Genomic DNA, 23,057 nt, shown 5'->3' on the forward strand with positions numbered 1-23,057 from the left:
CCATATTTCATTGAAAAAAAAAAAAAGGAATTGATTTTACACCGTTGTCGTTAACAACGATATCTGACTTAAACCGCATTCAGATTCACACATCGCACTAGCTTGAACGGTCCAACTCTGCAGGGAATTCTCGTTAAAGGGCAATCAGTGGATCAGCTTAATTTAATTACCTGGCACGCCTCCTAGAGCAGCTAGGGGGTAATTAACTGTTGTGTGCTGATTGAGCTGATTGAACTGATTGCACTTTAACAAGAATCCCCGACCTAGCTATAGTTCGATGTGTGAATCTAAATGCGCCAATAGTTACGGTGTAAGGCGCAAACCGATCGAAATGGGAGGATTTTTGGATTCATTATAATCATAATTATGATTTAGAAGATTTAAACTGCAATTGTTGTAAAAATTTAAGTAAACAAATAAAAAAACCCATCGAAAGTAGAAATTATATAGCTCAGAGGTAAGCGATTCCGTTCACTTGAAAATGGGACAGAAAACGACAACAGAGTAGAGTTTCTTTTGTGGAAGTATCCATGTTTTCACAGATACAAAGGTGGAATGTTTATCAGATTCGATGTTTCGCCGGCAATTCCTGTCTGTCTTGAGAGGAAGGGGGGAGAGGGAGAGGGAGAGGGTATATAGGCCTATAGTTGTTTTGAATTAAACTATATGGTGAATTTGGCACTGTTAATTAAAATCAAATTAATGAAATGTACCAAATTTCGTTTCTTTGGATATTTAGTCTCGACATTTCCACCTGCGCCTTTTTAAAAGAAGATTTTTTTAATTTATAAAGAAAAGGATGACAAGACGGATAGGCGTACTTATGAGACAAAGTCTTCATAAAAGTTATTCAAAAGGAAAACGGTTTGTTAGGCCAATCATGTAGGGCCTATATCCGCCTCTTTTAAAACAGAGTGTAGCCTACTATGTTTGGGAATGAAATGAAGGAAACAAGTATTTTTACAACCGCGCCATGGAATCGCTGTTTAATTTAAATTGCAATCAGAAATCCATGGCCCCAAATCGCAAATTGGCAAATTGTTGTAGGTCTATATAGTAGCCAATAGGCCTACATAAGACCTGTATGAATTGAAAGCCTTGTCCAGGAGTGCCTGAATTACTTAGGCCCTGCATGTGATTTTCATATTTAGAGAATTTGTTCCCAAATAATATGTGGTATTTTATTAACGTAGGCCTACGTGCAATATAAATTTGCGCTTACGACATAGGTTATTTATTGCAGGCCCCTATTAATCCTATACTAGGGGCGGATTTAGGCCGTCTTCTGGGTCTTCTGGAAGACTGTCAGATTTTCAAGTTTACGTTGTCAGCCATCTAATGTTTTCTGTTGGAAGACGGACAAAAATGGAAGATGGATCAACAAAGATGATTTGGAAATTAATTAAGACTGTCAGAAAATATCTCTGGATCCGCCCCTGTATAGGCCTACAACCATGAAGGGCCTATGTTATTTATGATCCTGTAAGATTTTTAAAATTTATTTCCAACAGTGAATACAAGATAGGCCTACAGCTTAGTCCAAAAGTTTGCAATTTGCAAATATTAAATTATTTCATATAGGGTGTACAAAATTTGTGGACTTAGGAACTACCACCCTAAACGCAACTACATGGGGGGGGGGGGGGGGGGGGGGCTATGGAGGCTCCATGTTCAGGCCTTATGAAAATATTATAGTAATTTAAAACTCGGGTGTTCTTAATTCGCAGCCCACCTGTGGAACTTTGCCGTCACTTCTCTGTCGCACTGTGACAAACCAAAGTCAGAGTTACTGCAAGAGAATAATTTAGGTCGGTTTTATCAGGTCGCATTCCTAATTTTAGACACACCGCAAGGTGCTTGTTTACAGAAAGAGCGGCTGCTACGAATCTGCCGACCACCAAGTTGCAAATTTTTAAGCGTTAATGGTAATTTAGAGCAGGAACGCTGCTTGGACGTCGCATTGGGGATTTAATCTAGCTATATTTAGTCTTCGATCACTCTGGGAAGCACGTTTTTATTCAAGACTTGTTGCTTTTGTAGGTTGCATGTCGGTGCGACCGCAGCATAAGCGGAGTAAAGCCGGGGAAGTTTGTGGGTCAACAAGCAGCTGATATCTTGCGTGCATTCTTGCTTTAATAGTGCAGTGTCAGCACGTGTTGGAGGGCACAGTCCTGAACGCTTGCAGACATCACGTCAACTTCGCCCAAGTATTCATTTCGGATTAAACATACGTGGATACTACGGGAGTTAACTACAGGTGGTACCTGAAAATTTTGTCTACAATACGACGTTGACGACAACAGAAGTAGAAGAGAAGGCAGCAGCTATGGCAAGTCCTAGAACCATCACCCCTCAGATTAGCATCTCCATCTCTCCGCCGGACCCAGAACCCGATCACGAGGGCGAGGGGAGGGTGAGTACCCACCACCGTGTGGCAAGAAGGCTGTCTGTGCGTGTGTTTTCTCAACCCATGTCTCTTGTTGTTTGTATTGGTAGTGATATATCAACTGACTGACCGCAACGGCGCAAGGACGGTGCCATATTGCACGCACTCCCGCCCCCCACCGCTCCTTCGTGTTCAGAACGCCATATTATTGTTATTATAATTATTATTATTATTATTATCACTTATGATAATAATGGTAAAAAGGTAATGCTTTTTACTGCTTGTTTGCATTCAGCTTTCAGTTTCTTAGTTTCATAAATTCTACCCTCTACCAGGGCCGCAATTATTATAATATTATGTGGACATTTTTGCTTTCACAGTGCAGAGAATAACTGTTAATTTAACCAGAGATATATCTGTGAATATCTAGTGAAAAATCAATCTGTGGCCCTGGTAGAGAGTATAGTTTTATTCCAATAAATCTGTCCATTCAGGATAACAACTTCATGCCAGGGTAATTTGTAACTTGATTGTTATTGTTGTTGTTGTTGTCATTGCTTTTGTTGTCAATTACTAGTATTGAAGGTATATATTCTGCTGACATTTCACCAGTATATATTTACTTGCTATTTTATACACCCTCCCGCCCCCGCCTCTACTTACTAATTTAGTGCTAGTGAGTAACAGAACAGGTGGCCCCAAATGGGGGTGCAAACTGAGCAGTTAATTTAATAAATGATGCAGTTAATTTACCCAAGTGGATTACATCATACATGCACAGTCTGGGAAAGAAATAATTATAGAGTGCTATATTGACTGTTAGCAGCTAGAACACAGAGCTGTAAACGTGTTTAGCGTGCAATGTTCATTGTCACTGACAATCACCTTCAGTTTCAGGGGTCACTGGCAACTGACCTTTACTATCATCATGTGTCTAGGTTTTCCAGTGACCTCTGATGACCTCTGAAATTTTGGGGCTGGGGGGGGTGCGGGGGAGAGGAGGAGGGGAGATTTAATAGCACTTGCACCTGTTGGGGGAGGGGAGATTTAATAGCACTTGCATTGTGGGTTATTTGGCATTGTTTCCACTTTTTCCCCCACAACTGAAATTTTGTATGTGAAATTGATGTAAAAAGTAAAATCAACAGCTGTCCCTTAAATTGTTATTTTTTTTAACTAAAGTGGTTGGAATGAGGAGTGTTATAATGTTTTCAGAAAGGATGAAAAAATGTTATGGAGAGGAAGTGCACTGTGGAACACATCTTTATATACTTTTTTATGTTGCTTTTAAATTTTTATACTTTTATATTGCTTTTATGCTGAAATGTTACATTTATTGCTTTCTTTGAACTTTTTTTGGCACTGATTTTATGATGATATTGTATTGTATTGTATTGTATTATGCCATATAAATATTATTGTATTGTATTATATTATATGTACAATTTACCTTGCAGCTTTCATATTCCAGTACTTTCATTGACCTGAGCTTGACACTTCTATTTATTGCCTGGTGTGATTAACTTTGTGTCTGTTGTATTTAAAGCAGTGAAATGGAAATAACACCAAGAGGGAACAACAGTATTTTCAGTCATGAATCTCGTAATCCTTCTCAAATCACCCTGTGACGTCCATTTACTACACAACACAGTATTGTGAGTTCTACCCAAGCTATCAGATTGATCCGTGCTCAAGGCATTTGTTTTAAATGAACTGTGTGAGTCAATTGTTGGTGGCAATATTTTTTGCTACAATGCACCCACACTTAATTGATACAGTGAAATGACTGATTAAGAACTGAATAAGTTTTAAAAAAGGTGGTTGGGATAGGATTAACTTTATTTGCATTTCATGTAATATAAAATAGGCTACAGTAGTACATAGAGGAAACGTCCTATGAAAGTCATATAGTGTACCGTTATTATGGAGACATTATTATTGAAATATATCTCCATAACCTTAAAGCTACCCCAACATTCTATGTGTGGATGAAAGGCTCCTTTGAAGAGCTATTTATTTTACAAATTGTTAATATTCTGTGGTGTGTGCATGCATATAGAGATATTTGCATCACTTGATGTACTAGCTGTGTCCTCAGCAAGGTCTTAAGATTACTTTCATAAAACGGTAATTACTCTTTCCAGTGGAGAAAACTATGAATAATACAGATACTGTTTTTTTGAAGTTGGTATATCAGAACATTTCAATTGACTTGTAGCAACAAAATGAAAAACCAGGCTACTCTACAGTTTTATTTTATGCAGTAAAGACACCAAAAATGCAATACCGTTATGAATATAATTTTTGTGATAATGAAATATGTACTAGTTAGTATCTGAAAATTTTGATCATTTTTGCCGGTTGAAAAGATTGACTAATTACCATGCTAAACTGAGCAGTTAAGTGTGTCTAGATACATTTTACAGGCTCTCCACACTACTAATTTTACAAAGTACAAAGACAAGTAAATAGATAAGGTATGAGAACTGAGAGACGATACAGATTCTAATATGACTTAAGTTATTGTTAGTGATGGTTTTTACCTCTGTGACATTTAAAACAGCAGATCAGAAAGCTACTTCTGATCCCATGAGCTGCTCAACACCCCTGCTGCGTTCCAGATTTTTGGTTGGAACGGTTACGTATTTGTGAACTGTTCTTGCTTCATTTTTTTTGAAAGCTTCTCATTTGTTATTGTTCCAAATGAGACATCAATTACAGATGGTGAATCATAAAAATAAAAGTGGAAAATCATACGGAATTATCGTCATTGTCTTGGATGTCTCATTGTGACTCATAAACAAGATAAATGGAGATAGAGACAAGCTGGTTTTGTAAACAAGAAAAAGATAACGTTGTCTGGGCCAGGTGTTTTTGTAGTATTTTTTTTTAATGTGTAAGGTGGGGAGGAAGGTTAGGATAACTGAGGTATATAATACTGTGGAGGGGTTGTGGTTTGAACTCTGTCTCATCTCGCTTCTCATCTCATCTTTTAATGGGACATTTGTGAATGACATGAACACGTACACAGAACCAACTCTGCAATATTTTCAGGATTTCACTGGCGATTTCAGCTAGCATATCTCAGATGTGAAGAATATTGATTTTTGATGTGTTAGAGTTCCTTATTAAGCTTTGCAAATATTTATGTTTATTTTCTAGTAATAAAATCAACTGCCCTTTATTTTTGCCCATTTTAGCTGAAGGTGAGGTTTAGGGTAAGGGTGGTGAAAGTGTGGAGGCCTTCACAAAACCACAGCATGTTACACTTGGGGTAAAATGTTACCAATTCTTTGATTCTTGATGGTGGAGATAAATTAACTGGCCTGGGCAGAAAGTCACTACCCTTACCAGGGGCAGATCCAGAGATATTTTCTGACAGTCTCCCATATTATCTTTGTTTATCCTTCCTCCTTTTTTGACCGTCTTCTGACAGAAAACATTTGATCCCTGTCCTAGTAAAGTTGAAAATCTGACAATCTTTTGGAAGACCCAGAACAGGGGCGGATTTAAGGGGTCTTCTGGGTCTTCCAGAAGACGGTCAGATTTTCAAGTTTACATTGACGGGTATCTAATTATTTCTGTCGGAAGACGGTCAAAAAATGGAGGATGGATCAACAAAGATAATTTGGAAGACTGTCAGAAAATAACTCTGGATCCGCCCCTGCAGAAGACGGCTGAAAACTGAAAACTAGTTATATGTATATGTGTGTGTGTGTGTTTTCTAGTAACTGTACTGTTAAACAGCAGAGACACGTTGATAACAGAGTTAAGCCCCTGAAAGAAAGGGTGAAAATCTCTGCTTTAGGGTCTATAGTGTCTCTGCTCTAAGGTCTATAGGGGTGAAGATCTCTGCTTTTGGGTGTATAGGCTGGGTCTCTGCTTTAGGGTGTACCAGGTATAGGGTTTCTGCTTTAGGGTGTATAGGGTCTATGCTTTAGTCTGTAGCTATAGGCCATGGTCATTTATTTCTACCATTGCACTGTGTCAAACAGTGACCAGGTGAAATAGAGCAAATAAGTTAATCTGGAGGACTTTGTATCCTTGTGTTTGCCAGTTTGCATAATAGCTTATTTTATGAGGTAGAGGGTGACATTGGACCTCTTTCTCTCTCTAATTGCCATCCAAATCAGGGGCGGATCCAGAGATATTTTCTGACAGTCTTCCAAATTATCTTTGTTGATCCATCCTTATTTTTGACCGTCTTCCGACAGAAAAAGTTAGATACCCGTCTATACGTCTATATAAAATCTTGAAAAGACTTGAAATTCTGACCGTCTTCCGGAAGACCCAGAAGACGGCCTAAATCCGCCCCTGTAAATAAAAAGGGCTCACACAATGTACAAATTTATAGATAAAGTACGGCTTCCACTGTGAACTGAAAAGAATGCATGTGCCAGTGATCTGGAAATGGGTATGATAAAAAAATATATAAAAAAAATTATAAATATATATAAAATGTCGAAATATCAATAAAATAGATACATAAAAAATCATGTACTAGTAATCAGAATTAAAAAGATGAACGTCCAGTTTAAATGTAAAATATCTTGCTTCCTCCCCATGGCGACCTTTATCCTTATTCTCACTTTTTCTCTCGTTTTTGAAAGTCATTGTTTGTCTCCACAATCTTCCTGTAGTTTGTCATGGGTCAAGGCTTATGGATTATCATTAGGTGAACCTGAAAGACTTGGTCATTTATAGTGGTGTTTATCTTTAACACTTCATGTTGATGGGTATAAGGCGTCTTTGTTGACATGATGATAGCCTATCATGGCATGTTGACTGTATATATACTGGTAATAAACACAGAGATTATGATGGCTACTGTGTGCAGGAAGATTCATTTTTGTGAAACCTGGAAGTGGTTTACTTAGAATGTACCGTAGTGGACACTGTGTGCGTTTTTGTGGTGTTTGTGTGTGTGTGTGTGTGTGTGTGTGTGTGTGTGTGTGTGTGTATTTGCTTATTTGTATGTATCAGGTGACATATCACCACAGGAGTCACACAAAATGCACGGCTGTCACATGCAGACATGCACTCTTGGCAACTAACTATCTGTCTCTATAGCCAGGGACTGCCATATTTGACCAGACTGGTGTATGAACCAAACATCTAGTCCCATACATGATATCAAACATACATCACCATATCAGGACCAAGTTATATAACCAGTTATATCCAACTTAACTCTGTGTAAACACATGCCTCTTGTTGAGCCATTTATTTAATTGCAATCAGATAGATTCGTCAATCAACAAAGAAAGTCAAAGTTATTGCATCAGTCTGTTTGTCAGATCAGTAGCAGTATACATGTAAGTTACGTTGCAGATAAGATACTGGAACTATGCTTGTCTCCTAGTTGTACATAAAGATTCACTCTTGCCAATTTTGTATCTGACGTCGAAGTACATAAAGTGTGTATGTGTGGATTCTCATGTAGTCCAGACCAACTGTGTACTGTTGAGTTTTTACTAATTAGTTGACCATAAATAATGTTGCCATTTCTTTTAGTTAGCTGACTCATTTTCTATATTAGGTCTATAGATATACATTTTTTTCAAAATAAGATGTTATAATAATAATAATAATAATAATAACAAATCTCCAAGAAAGTATTTTGTAGTAAAATGAAATAATTTGACTAAAAAAAAAAAGAAAAGAAAAAAAAAAGAAAAGAAAATATTACAGCCTTAACAGAAAAATCCCTCTGTTGACACTGTGGCAGGACTGCTAGTACATGCATATACTTCATATACATCATACCAAACTGAATTAACAGTACTCTATGGAATTACTCATTAAACTTTAAGAATGCATTACATCATGTATAGCAGGTGTACCTTGACCAGGTGACTTGTTCTATGTGGTTCTGAAAGATACCTGTATATTGCGATAGTTGCAATGGACTAAGACCTTAGCTGGTTCAGGTATGAAGTCTGTCATCATTGACCAATCATTTGCCTAGGGGCTGTAATTACTGAAGTACAGTAGGTGGTTTTCGTAGGTGTTTTTCACATTATTGGTAGTAATGAAAGTCCCAAACTGACCTCAGACCAAAACTGGTTCAGGTTTAAGGTGTGTCTCAGTGTCATATATCACTCCTATGTGCTGGTGAACTCCTGCTGTGCTGGCAACCATCTCTGTCGCTTTGGGGAAAAAAAAAGACAATGAAAAAAAAATCATTGAAAATTAAGAAAAAATAAAGTGGAAAATTGATTCTTTGGAAAGAATTAAAATAATTTCAACTAGGGGATTGTGTGGCAAGCTTTGAAGTGGGTTGCCATGTTGTGAATGAGAGACAGTCTCACATTTAAAGCTCTAAGATTGAGTCGGGTTTTGTGTAGTCAGTTATTGAAGTAAAGCAGTCAAAGGTGAAACTTAAAAACTTAAAAGCAACAGCATAGGCTTGAAGTCAGTGATTTTAAATACTAGTAGGGGGATGTGTTTGTTGCTTTTTTTTTTTTGGTAGACTGAGCCCCATTACCTTCCTACGCTAGAAATGTCTTACACCCCATTTCCATAGATTTTTAGATCGCTCTATCCCTGTGGAGAGTCTCACTAGATTACTGTCAGCTTGGCTGGCTTAAGCGTCTGTCCCGCCTACTAAAAGCTGTAAGGGGGTAATTAACTATGGTGCCCGCTCGGCTGACTGCAATTTAGCGTGAACCCCCAGGGAGTTAGGTCGATCTAAATCTTAATCTTTAGATCGATCTAAATCTCTGGGAAAGCACCCTTAGAACCGAGATACATTTTAATTCCTAGTGGACATTTGGAGTTTTCTAGCCCTAAGGAGAGTCTTTGGAGTTGGCAAAACTACACTTTTGCATGAAGTATACCAGGTACTCATACATGTATATCATTTATGATAGGACAAACCCCCTTGTTTTCAGGGGTTCAGAAGTAATTTCATTCGTGTCATATAAGACACGTCTCCAGGCCTTTTGAAAACTGTCTGAACCCACCCGAAGGATGTTAAATGGTTTAATATTGGCTTAACAGACAGGTCATTGCTGTTGGGCCATTGGTAATTGATATTCAATTACTATTCCAGTAGGTTTCACAGCTGTGAAGACTTAATTACCTTTGGTGAGGTGGTGATGATTTTGCCTTTTTTGGATTGATAGTTGACAGCCTTACTCAAAGAGTTAGAGCACAAATTTTCATAACATTCTCAGGATAGATCTGAAATGGGCTAACTTGTATTAGATTAGATTATTGTGGTGACCCATTAGTTTATTTTGATTTGATTAATAATAATGAAAATTGAGTTGCCTTGGTGGAGGTCTGCACTCAAAGAGTGCTTCTGCAGCTTATCACCTTAAAGCAATAATAACTCTTCGTTTCGGCCAAAAAATGAATTTTCCTGGAGTAAACAACAATTTTCCCATACTTACCAATGGTTAATGAATCCATTTTTACATTCAAAGTTAGCCCCTGGTTTTTTTCTAAAAAGTTTGGTTTTTTGTTAAAATCTCTTAAGAGATTTTAACAGAGTATAGACATCAATGGAGGTCACGTGGTCTAAAGACAAGTTCAAATATCAGAATAAAAGCTATAACTGCTGTTTTTGTGGTAAAACAGAATATATTATATTTCTATGAGTTATTCACAAGGTTTTTATTGTGAAATATAGGTCTCATACGAAGAGTTATTATCCCTTTAATTAGTAGCTATTTATTATCTTTTACACCAGTCTATGTGTAATTAGTCACATTTTAAGACTTAAGATTTTCTCACACAGCTGGCTTTTATACTGTAGGGACAGCAAAGCCGAATGACAAAACTTTCTTCTCCCTCCTCCTCCCCCTGTACCCCCCCAAATAAATAAATAAATAAATAAATAAATAAATAGATAAATAAAAAGACAAAGAATTAAAAAGGAATTGAAATGAAATATGAGAAGTAATGTAAAGGAAATATTTACTATAGAGATAAAAGTTAAAATGAAATGAATTAGAGCAGAGCAGAGTAGAGAACACAACAACAGAGTAAAGAAAGGTGTTATGCATAAAATAAAAAATTTCAAAGGAAGAAAGGCAACCTCTTGTGTTGTTTTTCTTGACACCATCGATGCCATCATCTGACCTTTGTCTTCTGAGTCAGTGGTCTCAGCTAGCAGTCAGTGCTCTGTCATGTTAAGTAGGGCAAGATTTATAGTAAAAGCTTCAGGTAGAAAGAATGCATTGTCATGTAGAGTAATTCAGTCCGCAGCTCAAATGCTATAATATCATCAAGGCAGTTTGTGGTGAATTCAGCCATTTTTAGAACTTTGTGAACAATGTTTTAAAGAAACTATTGAAGTCTAGCACTTCAGGGCTGCTTGTTTTTATTTTATCAAATCAATCAGTATTTGAATTGGTAAAAAGGATAAATAAATAAATAAATAAATAAATAAATAAATAAATAAATAAACAAATAATTGAATGAAAAAGTAAACTTGTGAAAGCATTTTAAGTCATTGAATTGTAATCAGTTGCAATGGGTGCTTGATTTTGGTACCCACGCTGCCTTCATAAAACTTTTTTTATGTTTGCGCAAGGGATAAGAAATATGATGTTATATTCTGTCTTAAATTTTTCTAAATTATGCAAGCTGTCAAACATGAATAAAATCAAAAGTCAAGTAGCAGATCGTGAAATGTGTCATTTGTGAGCAATTAAAACTGCCTGCAGACAGTTTAGGTAGAAAGGGCAATAATGGTGTATTTGGGATGTTCATATTAGATGTGCTCTACCCACTTGCCACATAACACGTTTTCATATATATGTGTTTAATTTCAGAATTAGCAAGGCAAATTACATGACAATAAGGGCTGATATATATTCTACAGTTCCCAGATGTGTGGTACTTCATTAAAACAATTTGTTGGCTTTATGTTGGGTGGTGTTTGTCTGGAGTATTTATTATTATTTTTTTTTGCTTCAGATGTCAGTTTTATCATCTAAGAATTAAAAAAAAAATATGTGGAGAGCTTTTTCATTCAGGTGGTCACATGCTGGACTGGAGACCATGTGGGGATTTGAATCAAGTGTTTTCATAGGGCCCACGAGTGTTGTCATAGGGAAAATTTTTTATCAATTATAATTTTTAAAGCTGATTAGAGTGATAGCTTTGGTTCTGACTCCATGTACCTCAAGTCTGAGGGCGCATTCCCATAGATTTTAGATCGATCTATCCCCGTGGGGAGTCTCACTAGATTACTGTCAGATAATCCGGCTTAAATGTCCGTCCCGCCTACTACAAGCTGTGAGGGGGTAATTAACTTTCGTGTCCGCTCGGCTGACAGCTATTTAGCGTGAACCCCCAGGGAGTTAGGTCGATCTAGTTGGATCGATCTAACTTCTGGGAATGGGGTCTTTGGAAAGAATTCAAGGAGTCCAAGGGCAGTGTCCTGCATCTTTCCTTAAAAATTTGAATTATTGAAAACAAGTTTTTAAGTTCAAAACAAAATCTTTCCTTTGGTAAATTATTGAAATATAACCACAAGAAATAAATCAACTACTGTGCCAGTAGTTTCATGTACGTACATTATTATAGCATTGTAATTGATATCCTCTAACCTGTTCTGAGCAGCTGATTGATAAACACATGTACTAGTAATGAGCAATCATTGTAATTTCCTGTGATGTGCTTCTTCGGTGCGCATTCACACTGAGTCTAAACAGATCGTTTCTTAAGTGATCCTGATGATGCCAGCAGGGCTAGTTTTAGGGATCAGCATATATTTAAGGAGCTACATGTAAATTCAGTCTTCCAAATAATGAAGTCTAATAACATAACCAAGGCAAACCAAACTAAATAAGAATGACTCATGTTTTCCTGTTGACTGTCATTAACTGAAAGCTACTTGTTTAGGAGCAGTATACGGAGAAATCTGTGTGCGTTTCTCCCTCTGGACTCAGTGTATTACCTACTAGTATGTAGTAATCACGTCGCATCTTAATGGATTGCCTCTGCACAGATCACTGAAGTACACTTTATGAAACTCGGCATGAATTTGTCTTTGCGAGTGTTGGGGATGGTGATTGTAGGTGGGGGTGACAGTGTGCATGTGTGGGAGTGATTGTGGGGGGGGGGGGGGGGAGAGGACCTAACACCAGGGGTCTGTCCCTTAAAATGAAACAATTAAGCCTGAAATTGATATAAATTGCCATTAATTACTATCTTATAAAATCTTCAGCATAAATTTATAGATAAAGAGGCTCAAAGACATTTGGTTGGGTCCTTTTTATTTTTCAAATATTTACAATAATATAAGATTAAGCATAGGTAATTGTTTTAGAAAATGAAAAAAAAAAAAAAAAATCAAGTAGTCTTAACCAGACTGAAAGACAATAATGATCATTATCCAAACTGTTTTAACCAAATATGTCTGTTTTCAGTGAGTGTTGTGTTTGCAGGAGGTTTCAGTCTGAAAATCTGATCACTTGGCTGACATAAGGTCTTCAGATATATACACAGACTATAATCTGCTGCAAGTAGTTGGCTGATAAATGCTCCCAATGCTAATTGTCATGCTATGCTGTAACACTGTTGGCATTGTTTGACAGAACTGTCAATGGTCCTTAACCCAGATCTACTGAGGGCAGTTGGGGTACAACATGCAATGTTTTGACGTACACGGCATTGTTTTAAACCACATTTAAGATGGTGAAAATAATGAAAGATGAGAGCATTCCAAGGACAAAGGCAAGATGTCAATAATGATAAAATAAAATAAAATAAAATAAATCACTTTTAAATGTTATGAAATCTGGACCCAGTTGAAATTTTCATCAGTTCTTCCCCTCTTAAATAATTGCATGTTACTGCTGAAAATTTCACCAAAATTGAAAAACTTTATGGGATATCTTGACTGTTAACAAACAAACAAACAAACAAACTAATAAATTTGGATAAAAACAGCTACCATTGTTAATGGAGGTTCATAAAACTCATTTTAGTCTGCACTAAATATGATAATTATACCCTCCCTCTGTCATTTTTTTTGTTATTCCATTGTTATATCTATGTTATTCCTAATTTTATGTCTATGTTATCCTGTGCTTTCCCTTTGATAACCCAGTTATCCTATGTTATCCTGTGCTATCCCTTTGATAACCCAGTTATCCTATGTTATCCTGTGCTTTCCCTTTGATAACCCAGTTATCCTATGTTATCCTGTGCTATCCCTTTGAAAACCCAGTTATCCTATGTTATCCTGTGCTATCCCTTTGTTAACCCAGCTATCCTATGTTATCCTGTGCTATCCCTTTGTTAACCCAGCTATCCTATGTTATCCTGTGCTATCCCTTTGTTAACCCAGTTATCCTATGTTATCCTGTGCTATCCTTTTGATAACCCAGTTATCCTATGTTATCCTGTGCTATCCCTTTGATAACCCAGTTATCCTATGTTATCCTGTGCTATCCCTTTGTTAACCCAGTTATGATATGTTATCTCTGTTATCCCCTTGTATCCCAGTTATCCCTGTTGTCCATTTGTTATCCCTTTGTCAATAATGTCTGTGAAATCCCTATGGTATCCCTATGTCATTTCTTTGTTGTCTCTGTGCTATCCCTTGTTATCCTATACTATCCCTGTGTTATCCCATGTTATCCCTGAGTTATCCCTATGTTATCCAGTGTTATCCCTGTGTTATCCTTGTGTTATCCCTACATTATCTTCATGTAATCCCTGTGTTATCCCTGTGTTATATCTTATTATCCTATGCTATCCCTGTGCTATCCCAATGTTATTCCGGTGCAGTCGTTGTTATTCTTTTTATCCCTGTATTATCTCTGTGTTATCCCTGTGCTATCTCTTGTTATCCTGTACTATCCCTGTGTTATCCCATATTATCCCTGAGTTATCCCTACATTATCTCCATGTAATCCCTGTTATCCCTGTGCTATCTCTTGTTACACATGTATGCTATGCTATCCCTGTGTTATCCCATGTTATCCTTAAGTTATCCTTGTGTTAAACTGTTATCCAGTGTTATCCCTGTGTTATCTATCCTTATACTATCCCTACATTATCTCCATGTTATCCCTATGTGTTATCCCTGTGCTTACTGCTGTGTGGTCACTGAGCTGACCACTTCACACGGAGTCAAGCCATAGGAAGGTCAAGTTGACCACTTATTGTTGAAGGTCAAGTTGACCACTTAATGCTGAAGGTCAAGTCCACCACTTAATGTTAAAGGTCTAGCTGACCACTTAATGCTGAAGGTCAAGATGACCACATAATCTGGTCAACCTGTGAAATAGCCGTAATTCTGATAAGTGTTAAATTATTACTAGCAGTAAAAGGAGTTGTAGTGGCAAACTTTATAATTGAAAATCATGATATGACTGAGATATGTCACTTGTAAAACATCTTTAAAATAACTGAAATTATTTAAAGACTTTTTTCTTGTGTATGTGTGTGTGTACGTGTGTGTGTATGTGTGTGTTTTTCTAAACAAATTAACACCATGTATTGCAGTGTGTTCTCTACAAATGATACGTGCATTACACACTTTCATTGTATGCATGTTGAATGTATTCTCTGTATCTTAAAAAATGGTTATTTCCCTACAGAAAGATTATAGTGAACCACCAGTAAGTTAATGTGCAGTATAAAATGCTTCAAGCATACTAAATTACAGTTAAATTTCCTATTAGGAAAGCGCAGTTTTACAATGAGGTCTTATAACGAAGTGAGTCAACATCCAGGAGCCAGACATCTATCCAGGCTTAATTGAATTTACCATGAAAATTAAGATCATTCATGATGACAGCTGTCAAAATTTTCCCATAGAATTAGAAAAATTATTGTTCACATTAAACGAAATAACAGGAAGACAAAGCTAGCTGGGCTTTTGCAACAAGAACTAGACATGGTACAGGTAGAAGTCATATAGTCAAATCCATCTATCATTGTAGGGAATTTTTTTAAAAATCTTTTTAGTTAGGTACCTTTTATGGCTTCCAAATGTCAGTGATGTCATTTTAGGCTATTGAGTAATTTGATAAAATCTTCAATAAACCTTAATAATAAGCATGGTTTACCTATTGTATTGAAAATAAAAGTATCAGAAACCACAGCTTACTATATAAACTTTCAAATGGGGCAGTTTGATTTGAAATGTCAAATTTACCATCAGCTTTATGGGTGTACAACTGTTTTGAGAAAGAAGAAAGAGTCTAAAGTTGAATCGGCCGATTTGGCACACGAGGAAAACATTTATTTTGTACGTGTTCTACAAGGTGATCTGCTGGCAATGGCGTGTGAAGAGCCATCACTGTTAATGTCATTTTTGTTTGTACTAGTAATCCAGCATGTTATTATATACACCTGTATCATCCACCTGTTCTAGCAGATACTGGAATAGGGAAATCAGATGGAGCCTCTTTTTGAATGCTGTACTGTAAAAAGGACAGTACATAGGGTTTTCATTGTCTTAATGTTTTTTACTTTCTTCTTAAAAAACTTAATGAAATGTCTCAGAACTGAAAAGCGTGCACTGTCCTTTTTAAAATAAATGATAAATATCTGCCACTCTGAAGTGAGCTGTATCTGTTGAAGATTGATCATTTACTGGTAGTTTATACCAGGGCCGAGCAAAAGTGGCTTGCAGGCATGGGTGGAGTTTTGGTGAAAGGGGGGGGGGGGGAGTAAAAGAACTGCCCTTTTGGCTGGAAAAGGTCCCGTTTGAACAAAAATCTGATGAGGTTTTAGGCCATTTTTTGACTTAGGGTTAAAACACTTTTTTCAGGATTATAAGAACCCCAAGGTTTGATGTTGCTGGCTCAGTCCTGACAAAGGTATCTTATATATGTATGGTTCTCAAGTGTATATATATATGTTTTGTTTTCAATTGTTTCACCCAACTTGTGATGAACTTGAGGTGAGAACAAGGTCATTTGACAGTCCAAAATTTATGGTACTACTCCATGTGTTGAACATGCTGTTCTCTTTGTACAGTCCTGTACTTACATCTTCAAGTGAATAAACAGATTTAACTAAGAAGATTCATTTTGCCTAGAGAACCTGGACAATGAGCTTGTAACAAAGAATATCTCTTCTTTTTTTTGTTTGTGAGGGGAGTAGTAAATTTTTTTCTAGCTTAGCTGTGTAGTATCACATGAGTTACATACAACTCTCAAGTTAACCTCAAACTGTAGCGTGAGACTGGGGACCATTTTTATCATGACAAAGAGCTGTGTTATGGCCCTTCTTCTTTCTCTGGATGAAACGATCAAAGTTTAGGTACTAGTAGATGCATGAGTGCTTTTTGCCCTTTGAATTTTGTGCTTAACCTTTTAGTAAATAAAGATGTTGCGGAAACTAAAATACCCCAATCTTGGTACACCTGTAATACTGGGAAGTACGTGTTACTTACAGGTATTGTAGTTTAAATAAAAGACATTGAGAGGATTAAGGGGGGGGGGGGGGGGGGGTTGAAGAGAGGGTTTAAATTCTGTAAAATACACTAGTGCTTTTTACCCTTTGTATGTTTTACATAACTTCTTTTTTGAAAAAAGGAGTAACTATAAATAATATGTCTGCCTCGGTAACCTGAAGTATGTGAATCTGTGTGACTTAATGTAGTTTAAATAGAATAGTGTACAGGGGGCTTGTGGTGGTGAGCATTTTTAAGTACTGTGTGATAAGGGTAAAAAATATACCAAATAAACTCATGGTACTGTAAAAAAAAAAAGAAAAAAAAAATCAAATAAACTCAGCTGCGTTATACAACTTTCATTTGTTAATACAAGTTGCCTATCTTTGTTGAATCCCTGCCAAAGTATATTGTAATTTAGGTGTGCTCTTTAAAATACCTATGTCTTTATTCACATGATGAGACACCGGTGAAACATCTACGAATATAAACCAACCAGACGGTGGTGGAGGTGGTTTAAAAAAAAAAAAAAGGCATGTTTACACCAGGCCTAAACTGGATCTATCTAGTACAGTCCTGGTGTGCAGCCCAATAAGTGTTAGACTGTATTTTTTGTTTTACTTCAAATGTGCTGAGCAGCTTTGTTTGGTGAAAAAGGCTTGATGTTCTGGAAATTGGTGAATCTACCAATACGAAGTATAGGCTCTTTCTCAATGATACTGTAGGGCTACAGAGATTGTTCCAAATCTGTGGGGACTCATGCTGAATACAACCAGTTTATCAGAATGACATGCCTCGTCTTGTTTCCATCTTATTCATATAATCACCAGCTTTTCTATAATCTACTCAATGGCAGAGGGAGGTGTGTCTTTCATTTAATTTGATTGCATTCAGCGAGAGTCCCCGCAGAGTTGGATCGATATCTGTAAACCGATATTGTCATTGGGAATGAGTCCTGTCTTGCTTTTTGATGGTTCTAGTTTGATGGAAAAAGCAATAAAAAGTGTCTTAGGGTTGAATTAGGCATTAATGTCATATTAATAGCACTATTTAATGCTACTTGAAGCCTACGATGCTGGCCTACACTGAAATGCTAGGATTATTCTTGTCATTTCATGGAGTGGATGGAGTGTCATTTCACCAAGATGGCATTGTTTTTTTTCTTTTTTGAAAAATTTAGTATAGATATCAAAGTAATAATGTTAATATTTGTTCGCATGTATTGTTAATTATTTTGAATAATTAATAATATGATATTAAAATAGTAATTATTTTTACATGTATGTAGCATTCTTTACCCTGACAAGTGTAGATTTTATTTTTCAAAAGGCTGACCTAGCATGGTCCTCTGGTGTTTTACCTCCTTGATCAAGCCTCTGGGGATATTTCTTTTATCTCTGAACAGCTGTGTTCTACATTTCCCATGCCAGTAATTAAGATAATTAGCCTGGAATTTGAAAGACAATTGACTTAATGAAGTAGAAGGAGTCTAATCTAATGAAACATTTCGTTAAGCAGTAGATGAATTAGAGTGCAACTACAAAAAGGGCATATTCATATTCTTTTTATGTTAAATTTTAATTGGTTCTAATGAAAAATCATGCTTCTAATTATCTTATTATCTTCTGACAAACAAAGTAAACAAACTGAGAATGACTACAAACTTGATTGCAAATCACCAAAAATAAATAAATAAATAAATAAATAATTAAATTAATTAATAAATTAAAAAAATAGTAAAAATAAAAGAAACTAAGCAACTTATGATTTATTAACTTCATTTACCCATCAAACACAAAACGTTATTATAACATTGCCATGACGTTTTTCAGTTATATATGGGCTATGATATATGGTAACATTTTAATTACGCTCTGGTTTTGCTGGGCAAGAAACTAGCTAACTAACTAAATAAATAAAATGTAAATAAAAATGTGGAAAACTGACCTCAGATAATTAGATCATTCCAGCCAGTAATGCAGACATACTATGTGTAACACATACTGCAACCTGATAATATGTTTGTGCTCTGGTCTCTCCATCACTTCCCCCCGACTCAGAAGTTAATGTGCTTTCTTTGAAATAAATAGAGACCACGGAAAAAAGTCAATGCTATTGATGCTTCAATTTGCTCAAAAAGTGAGATGTCAATGACAAGAGTCAGATAGAGGGATTTATTTGATTGTGCTGGAAGTGGTTCTCACCTGCTTACGTACAGTGCATAGGCACACATTTACACATGTGCACTCGTATTTGTACAGAATATCATCCACCTCATTCAAACCCCCCCCCCCACACACACACACAACCCCTTTCTTTTTTCTATCCAAGTAACCCAACACATCATTAGAATTTTCCAAGGTTGTTTTTGAAAGTTGGTATTGTGGTCTCTACACCTCAGATATATACTGTAGGTATCAGAGTCAACAGGTTGTTGTTCTCTTTCTCCTGGAAAAACAATCCAAGGATATGCTTCTTGAATTATTGTCAGCAGAGTAACTCTATCTGTTTGTGATGAAGTCAACGGATTTTTCGATAGAGAGATAATGTTTCTTAATTGGTGTTTATAGGTGATTATATTCCTGTTTACCAAGAAGCTAGGCATCAGAAAAAAATGGACCTTTGATGGCTGATCTTCTTGTTGACCAGAAACCTCAATAATAGAATCAGAAGTAACGATATTTTCATTTCTGTAAATTCCTTCTAATACCTACAATGGCTGCAATATTATTATGCTGTTACACCAATAATGAATGAGTGATTAAACGAATAATTATGATGATGAAAAAAATTCAAATGTTAAGAAATTTTGGAAAAAACAATGTTGTAATTTTTTGCTACAGTTATTTAGTTAATGACTATATTCGATATAAGTAATTTATAATCCAGTTAGGAGAAGTTACTTACACTCTCTAGTATTCTACTCTCAAAGAGCAGAGCAGAGTAGGATCTACCCTCTTTTAACAAATGAAATATAATGGCTAGGCTTTCGTCACCTACTCTTACAGTTCCACAGAACCTAGCTGTTTTGCCTGCTGTTTTGTCCACAATTTATGATACTGCGAGGGAGATGGTCAAAGTACAGGTTTCACAACACAACTGCAAGTTGTGTACTTTTTTTTTTAGAATTGTTGAAGTGGCACACAAAGGTCAGCTTTATTAGCTCTAAGAGTGGAGATCAGCACGGCGTGTGTGCTGCATTTTTTATGTCCTTGCTCGCAGTAAAAATGTCTCTTAACGTTTGAAGTGAATAGCAGTAAAGACCTGTTCAGACAAATACATGCAGCTTGAGACTGGGATCGAGTGAATGGAGGCCAAATTTAGGACATTTTTTAATAGTTTAATTTTAGGAAACATTTATGAACAAATCCCCCCACACCTCACACCCTTTAAAACCCAACTAAAATTCCCAATTTCAGAGGTTAACACAAAGGTGTGTGGACAGCTTGATGAATGGCTTGCTTAATTAACAGATCATTGAAAGCTTTCCAGTAAGGACCCGGATATTTTATAGCCATGACAAAAAAAAGAAAAAGGGGAAAATTATAAATAAATGAATGAATAAATAAATATCAATAGCTATAGATCCCAATCTAATCATCTACATTGACAATAAGAACTAGAACTGTTCTTGTAGAGTGTCTTGACTGTAGCCCTGCCTGTATCATCATCCCACCTGACTGGATACCTGACTGGATACCTGGCTGGATACCTGACTGGATACCTGGCTGGATAAAATTACCTGACTGGATACCTGAGAGTGACTCTCTGATTTGCTAATGAAGAGAATTTTCTTTACTTTCGAAATTCGACATTAACAGAAATATGTGAGATGTCTCTAAAAAATCTTTTCCTACACTAGTCCATAAATGTATTGTCATGTGTTTGTTTTTACTAGGATCCAAGATAGATCTTGGATCCCAGTTTTTTATTTGCCGTTGTTGATTCAGCATTTTTTTGCTCATGATTTTCAGTCTAAAGATGCCCATGTCTGAACTGACAACAAGAGAATCAGTATGAGTTAAAGGAACATTGCACTGGGAAACCCAAGTCGTGTTCACAAAGCTGCCATAGTGACATAGATCACAAACAACATGACAGATGTCAAGAGCATGCTGGGAAGAGAACAAAAGTCGGCCTGATTTTCGGTCCTCTCACTGGTCTTTGTCTGAACTGCCTTAATGGGCAAACAGTGCATATGTTGTGATTCACTTCATATTAACACCCACGGTTTATGTGATGAAAGCTTTAAGCTTATAAGGGGTGTAATAGAATGGTAAATTTATATTGTGTTTTTTAAGTGCTTTGTAGTACTCGCGGTTGGAGATTTTTAAAGGTTAAGTCCATCTGGGTACACATATCCCTTTTAGAGGCAAGGCATGACTGTGTTATTACTGCGTTATTGCATTGTTGATTGCTTTAGTCACAGTATGGCGTAATTGTTCAAAATGTCAAATCAAGATTGAAGGAATTGATCTGGACATTGAACAGTGAGAACTATGGTTTGAACATAGAGAATGTAATACTGTATGCATATGTGTGTGTGTTGTGTGTGTGTGTGTGTGTGTGTGTGTGTGTGTGTGTGAGAGAGAGAGAGAGAGAGAAAGAGAGAGAGAGAGAGAGAGAGAGAGAGAGAGAAGGGGGTTGTGGATGGGATGGGATGGGATGGAGGACATTTTTCCCCTCCTTCCAAAGCCCTGTGTTGGCAAGAACAGGCAAAGACACTGACAAGAAACTATCAGAAAAGACCATAACTCAACCAAAAAAAAAAAAAAATTTTTCATCTTCTCTGTTTATACCTTCCTGAAAACCTTTTTCCGCTGACAAACTGTAGTCTTTAGTCAGAATCCTTGCAATCTCTGAAGTCCCACATATCATGCCGTCCGCCCACAAGACTATTAAGTTCAAAAGCCTTATAAGCAAATTGTTTTTGTGTCGAGCTCTTTCTAAATGAGCTGAAGCTCAGATATTTCCCTTATTGAGTAGACTGCAATAGGTTTGGAATGATTATTTAATAGCTGTGTGTGAGTGAGAGAGAGAAAGCATGAGAGAGAGAGAGAGAGAGAGAGAGAGAGAGAGAGAGAGAGAGAAATACAGGGAAAGAGAAAGAGTGAGAAAATGTGTAGACAATTTTAGAAACTTTATAACAGAAAACTAATAGATAGACTTAAAATAGGTTGAAGAAGAGAGCCCAAGCTTGAGTGAGGCCGTGTTCAGAAATAAGTTCATCTACTAATACCCTTTTGTGAATACTACTGATTAGTTGTGCTCATCTGGATTAACAAGGCAATTCCAAATGAAATTAAAGCACAGACGGACAAGCACAAGTGCACAAGTATACTCAGTCAGCACTGATTTTTTCCTTGGCATTAAACTTCAATCAATTTTCACACAGCTGAACAAAGTACTTTTCATTTTCTAAGAGAACAAAGTACTTTTCATTTCTAAGAGAAGGCAGTAACTCTGTCGTCACGCTATTCTGTCTGTCAAGCAGTAACCTCATTCAATTTTGTAAAGGTGTGCTCATGAAAGGATTTAGACATGAAGAAAAAATATGCTGCATGTGCCATGTCGAAGGGGGGGAGGGAGGTAATAAATTTTGTCAAAAACTGACAGAATGGTGAATTTTTGACAAAATTTTGGTGGCCAACAGAGTTGTGGGAGGGTGGGGGGATAAGTGGATCTTGTCAAAAAACAACAGATTAATACATTTGTGATAAAATTTGAATGGTGAACAAAGGTAAATTATTATCATGTTGAGTTTGAAGAACATGTCACTATTACACCCCATTTCCATAGATTTTTAGATCGATCTATCCCTGTGGGGAGTCTCACTAGATTACTGTCAGCTTGGCCGGCTTAAGTGTCTGTCCCGCCTACTAAAAGCTGTAAGGGGGTAATTAACTATGGTGCCCGCTCGGCTGACTGCAATTTAGCGTGAACCCCCAGGGAGTTAGGTCGATCTAAATCTTAATCTTTAGATCGATCTAAATCTCTGGGAAAGCACCCTTAGTGAAATTGGGTGGATAGGTACTAGTATCACATTGCTGGCAGGTGTGATTTTTTTTTCTGATTTAAATTGTAAATCCTATTATTTCTTGGTGTTTTTTTTTATAATAATAATAATAATAATGGCTACCGACGTACTCAACATAAAAACTACATAAAAACTAGATAAAAGAGTAAAACTGTGGATGCTCTACAAAGCCTGTCGCCATTGATCGGCGCCATCTTTTAGCAGGAAGAGAAATTTATTAAGCTAAAGCCACCTCCAGACTTGCTGGTCATAATGTCACTGAG

At 36.6% G+C, this 23,057-nt stretch overlaps 1 protein-coding gene across 1 annotated transcript in view; it reads left to right on the forward strand.

The window, feature by feature from the left end:
- Positions 1–2,058: 2,058 nt before the first annotated feature.
- LOC106170538 (uncharacterized) overlaps positions 2,059–23,057 on the forward strand; it is a 192,248-nt gene continuing 171,249 nt past the window's right edge. The window contains exon 1 of the mRNA XM_087012706.1: positions 2,059–2,413. Within this exon, the coding sequence (XP_086868832.1) occupies positions 2,327–2,413 (87 nt within the window). The 5' untranslated portion in view covers positions 2,059–2,326. The remainder of the gene's footprint in view (positions 2,414–23,057) is intronic.

The sequence above is a fragment of the Lingula anatina genome, chromosome 5, assembly GCF_051362555.1.
Source record: "Lingula anatina isolate TDL-2025a chromosome 5, LinAna3.0, whole genome shotgun sequence".
Taxonomy (NCBI): Eukaryota; Metazoa; Brachiopoda; class Lingulata; order Lingulida; family Lingulidae; genus Lingula; species Lingula anatina.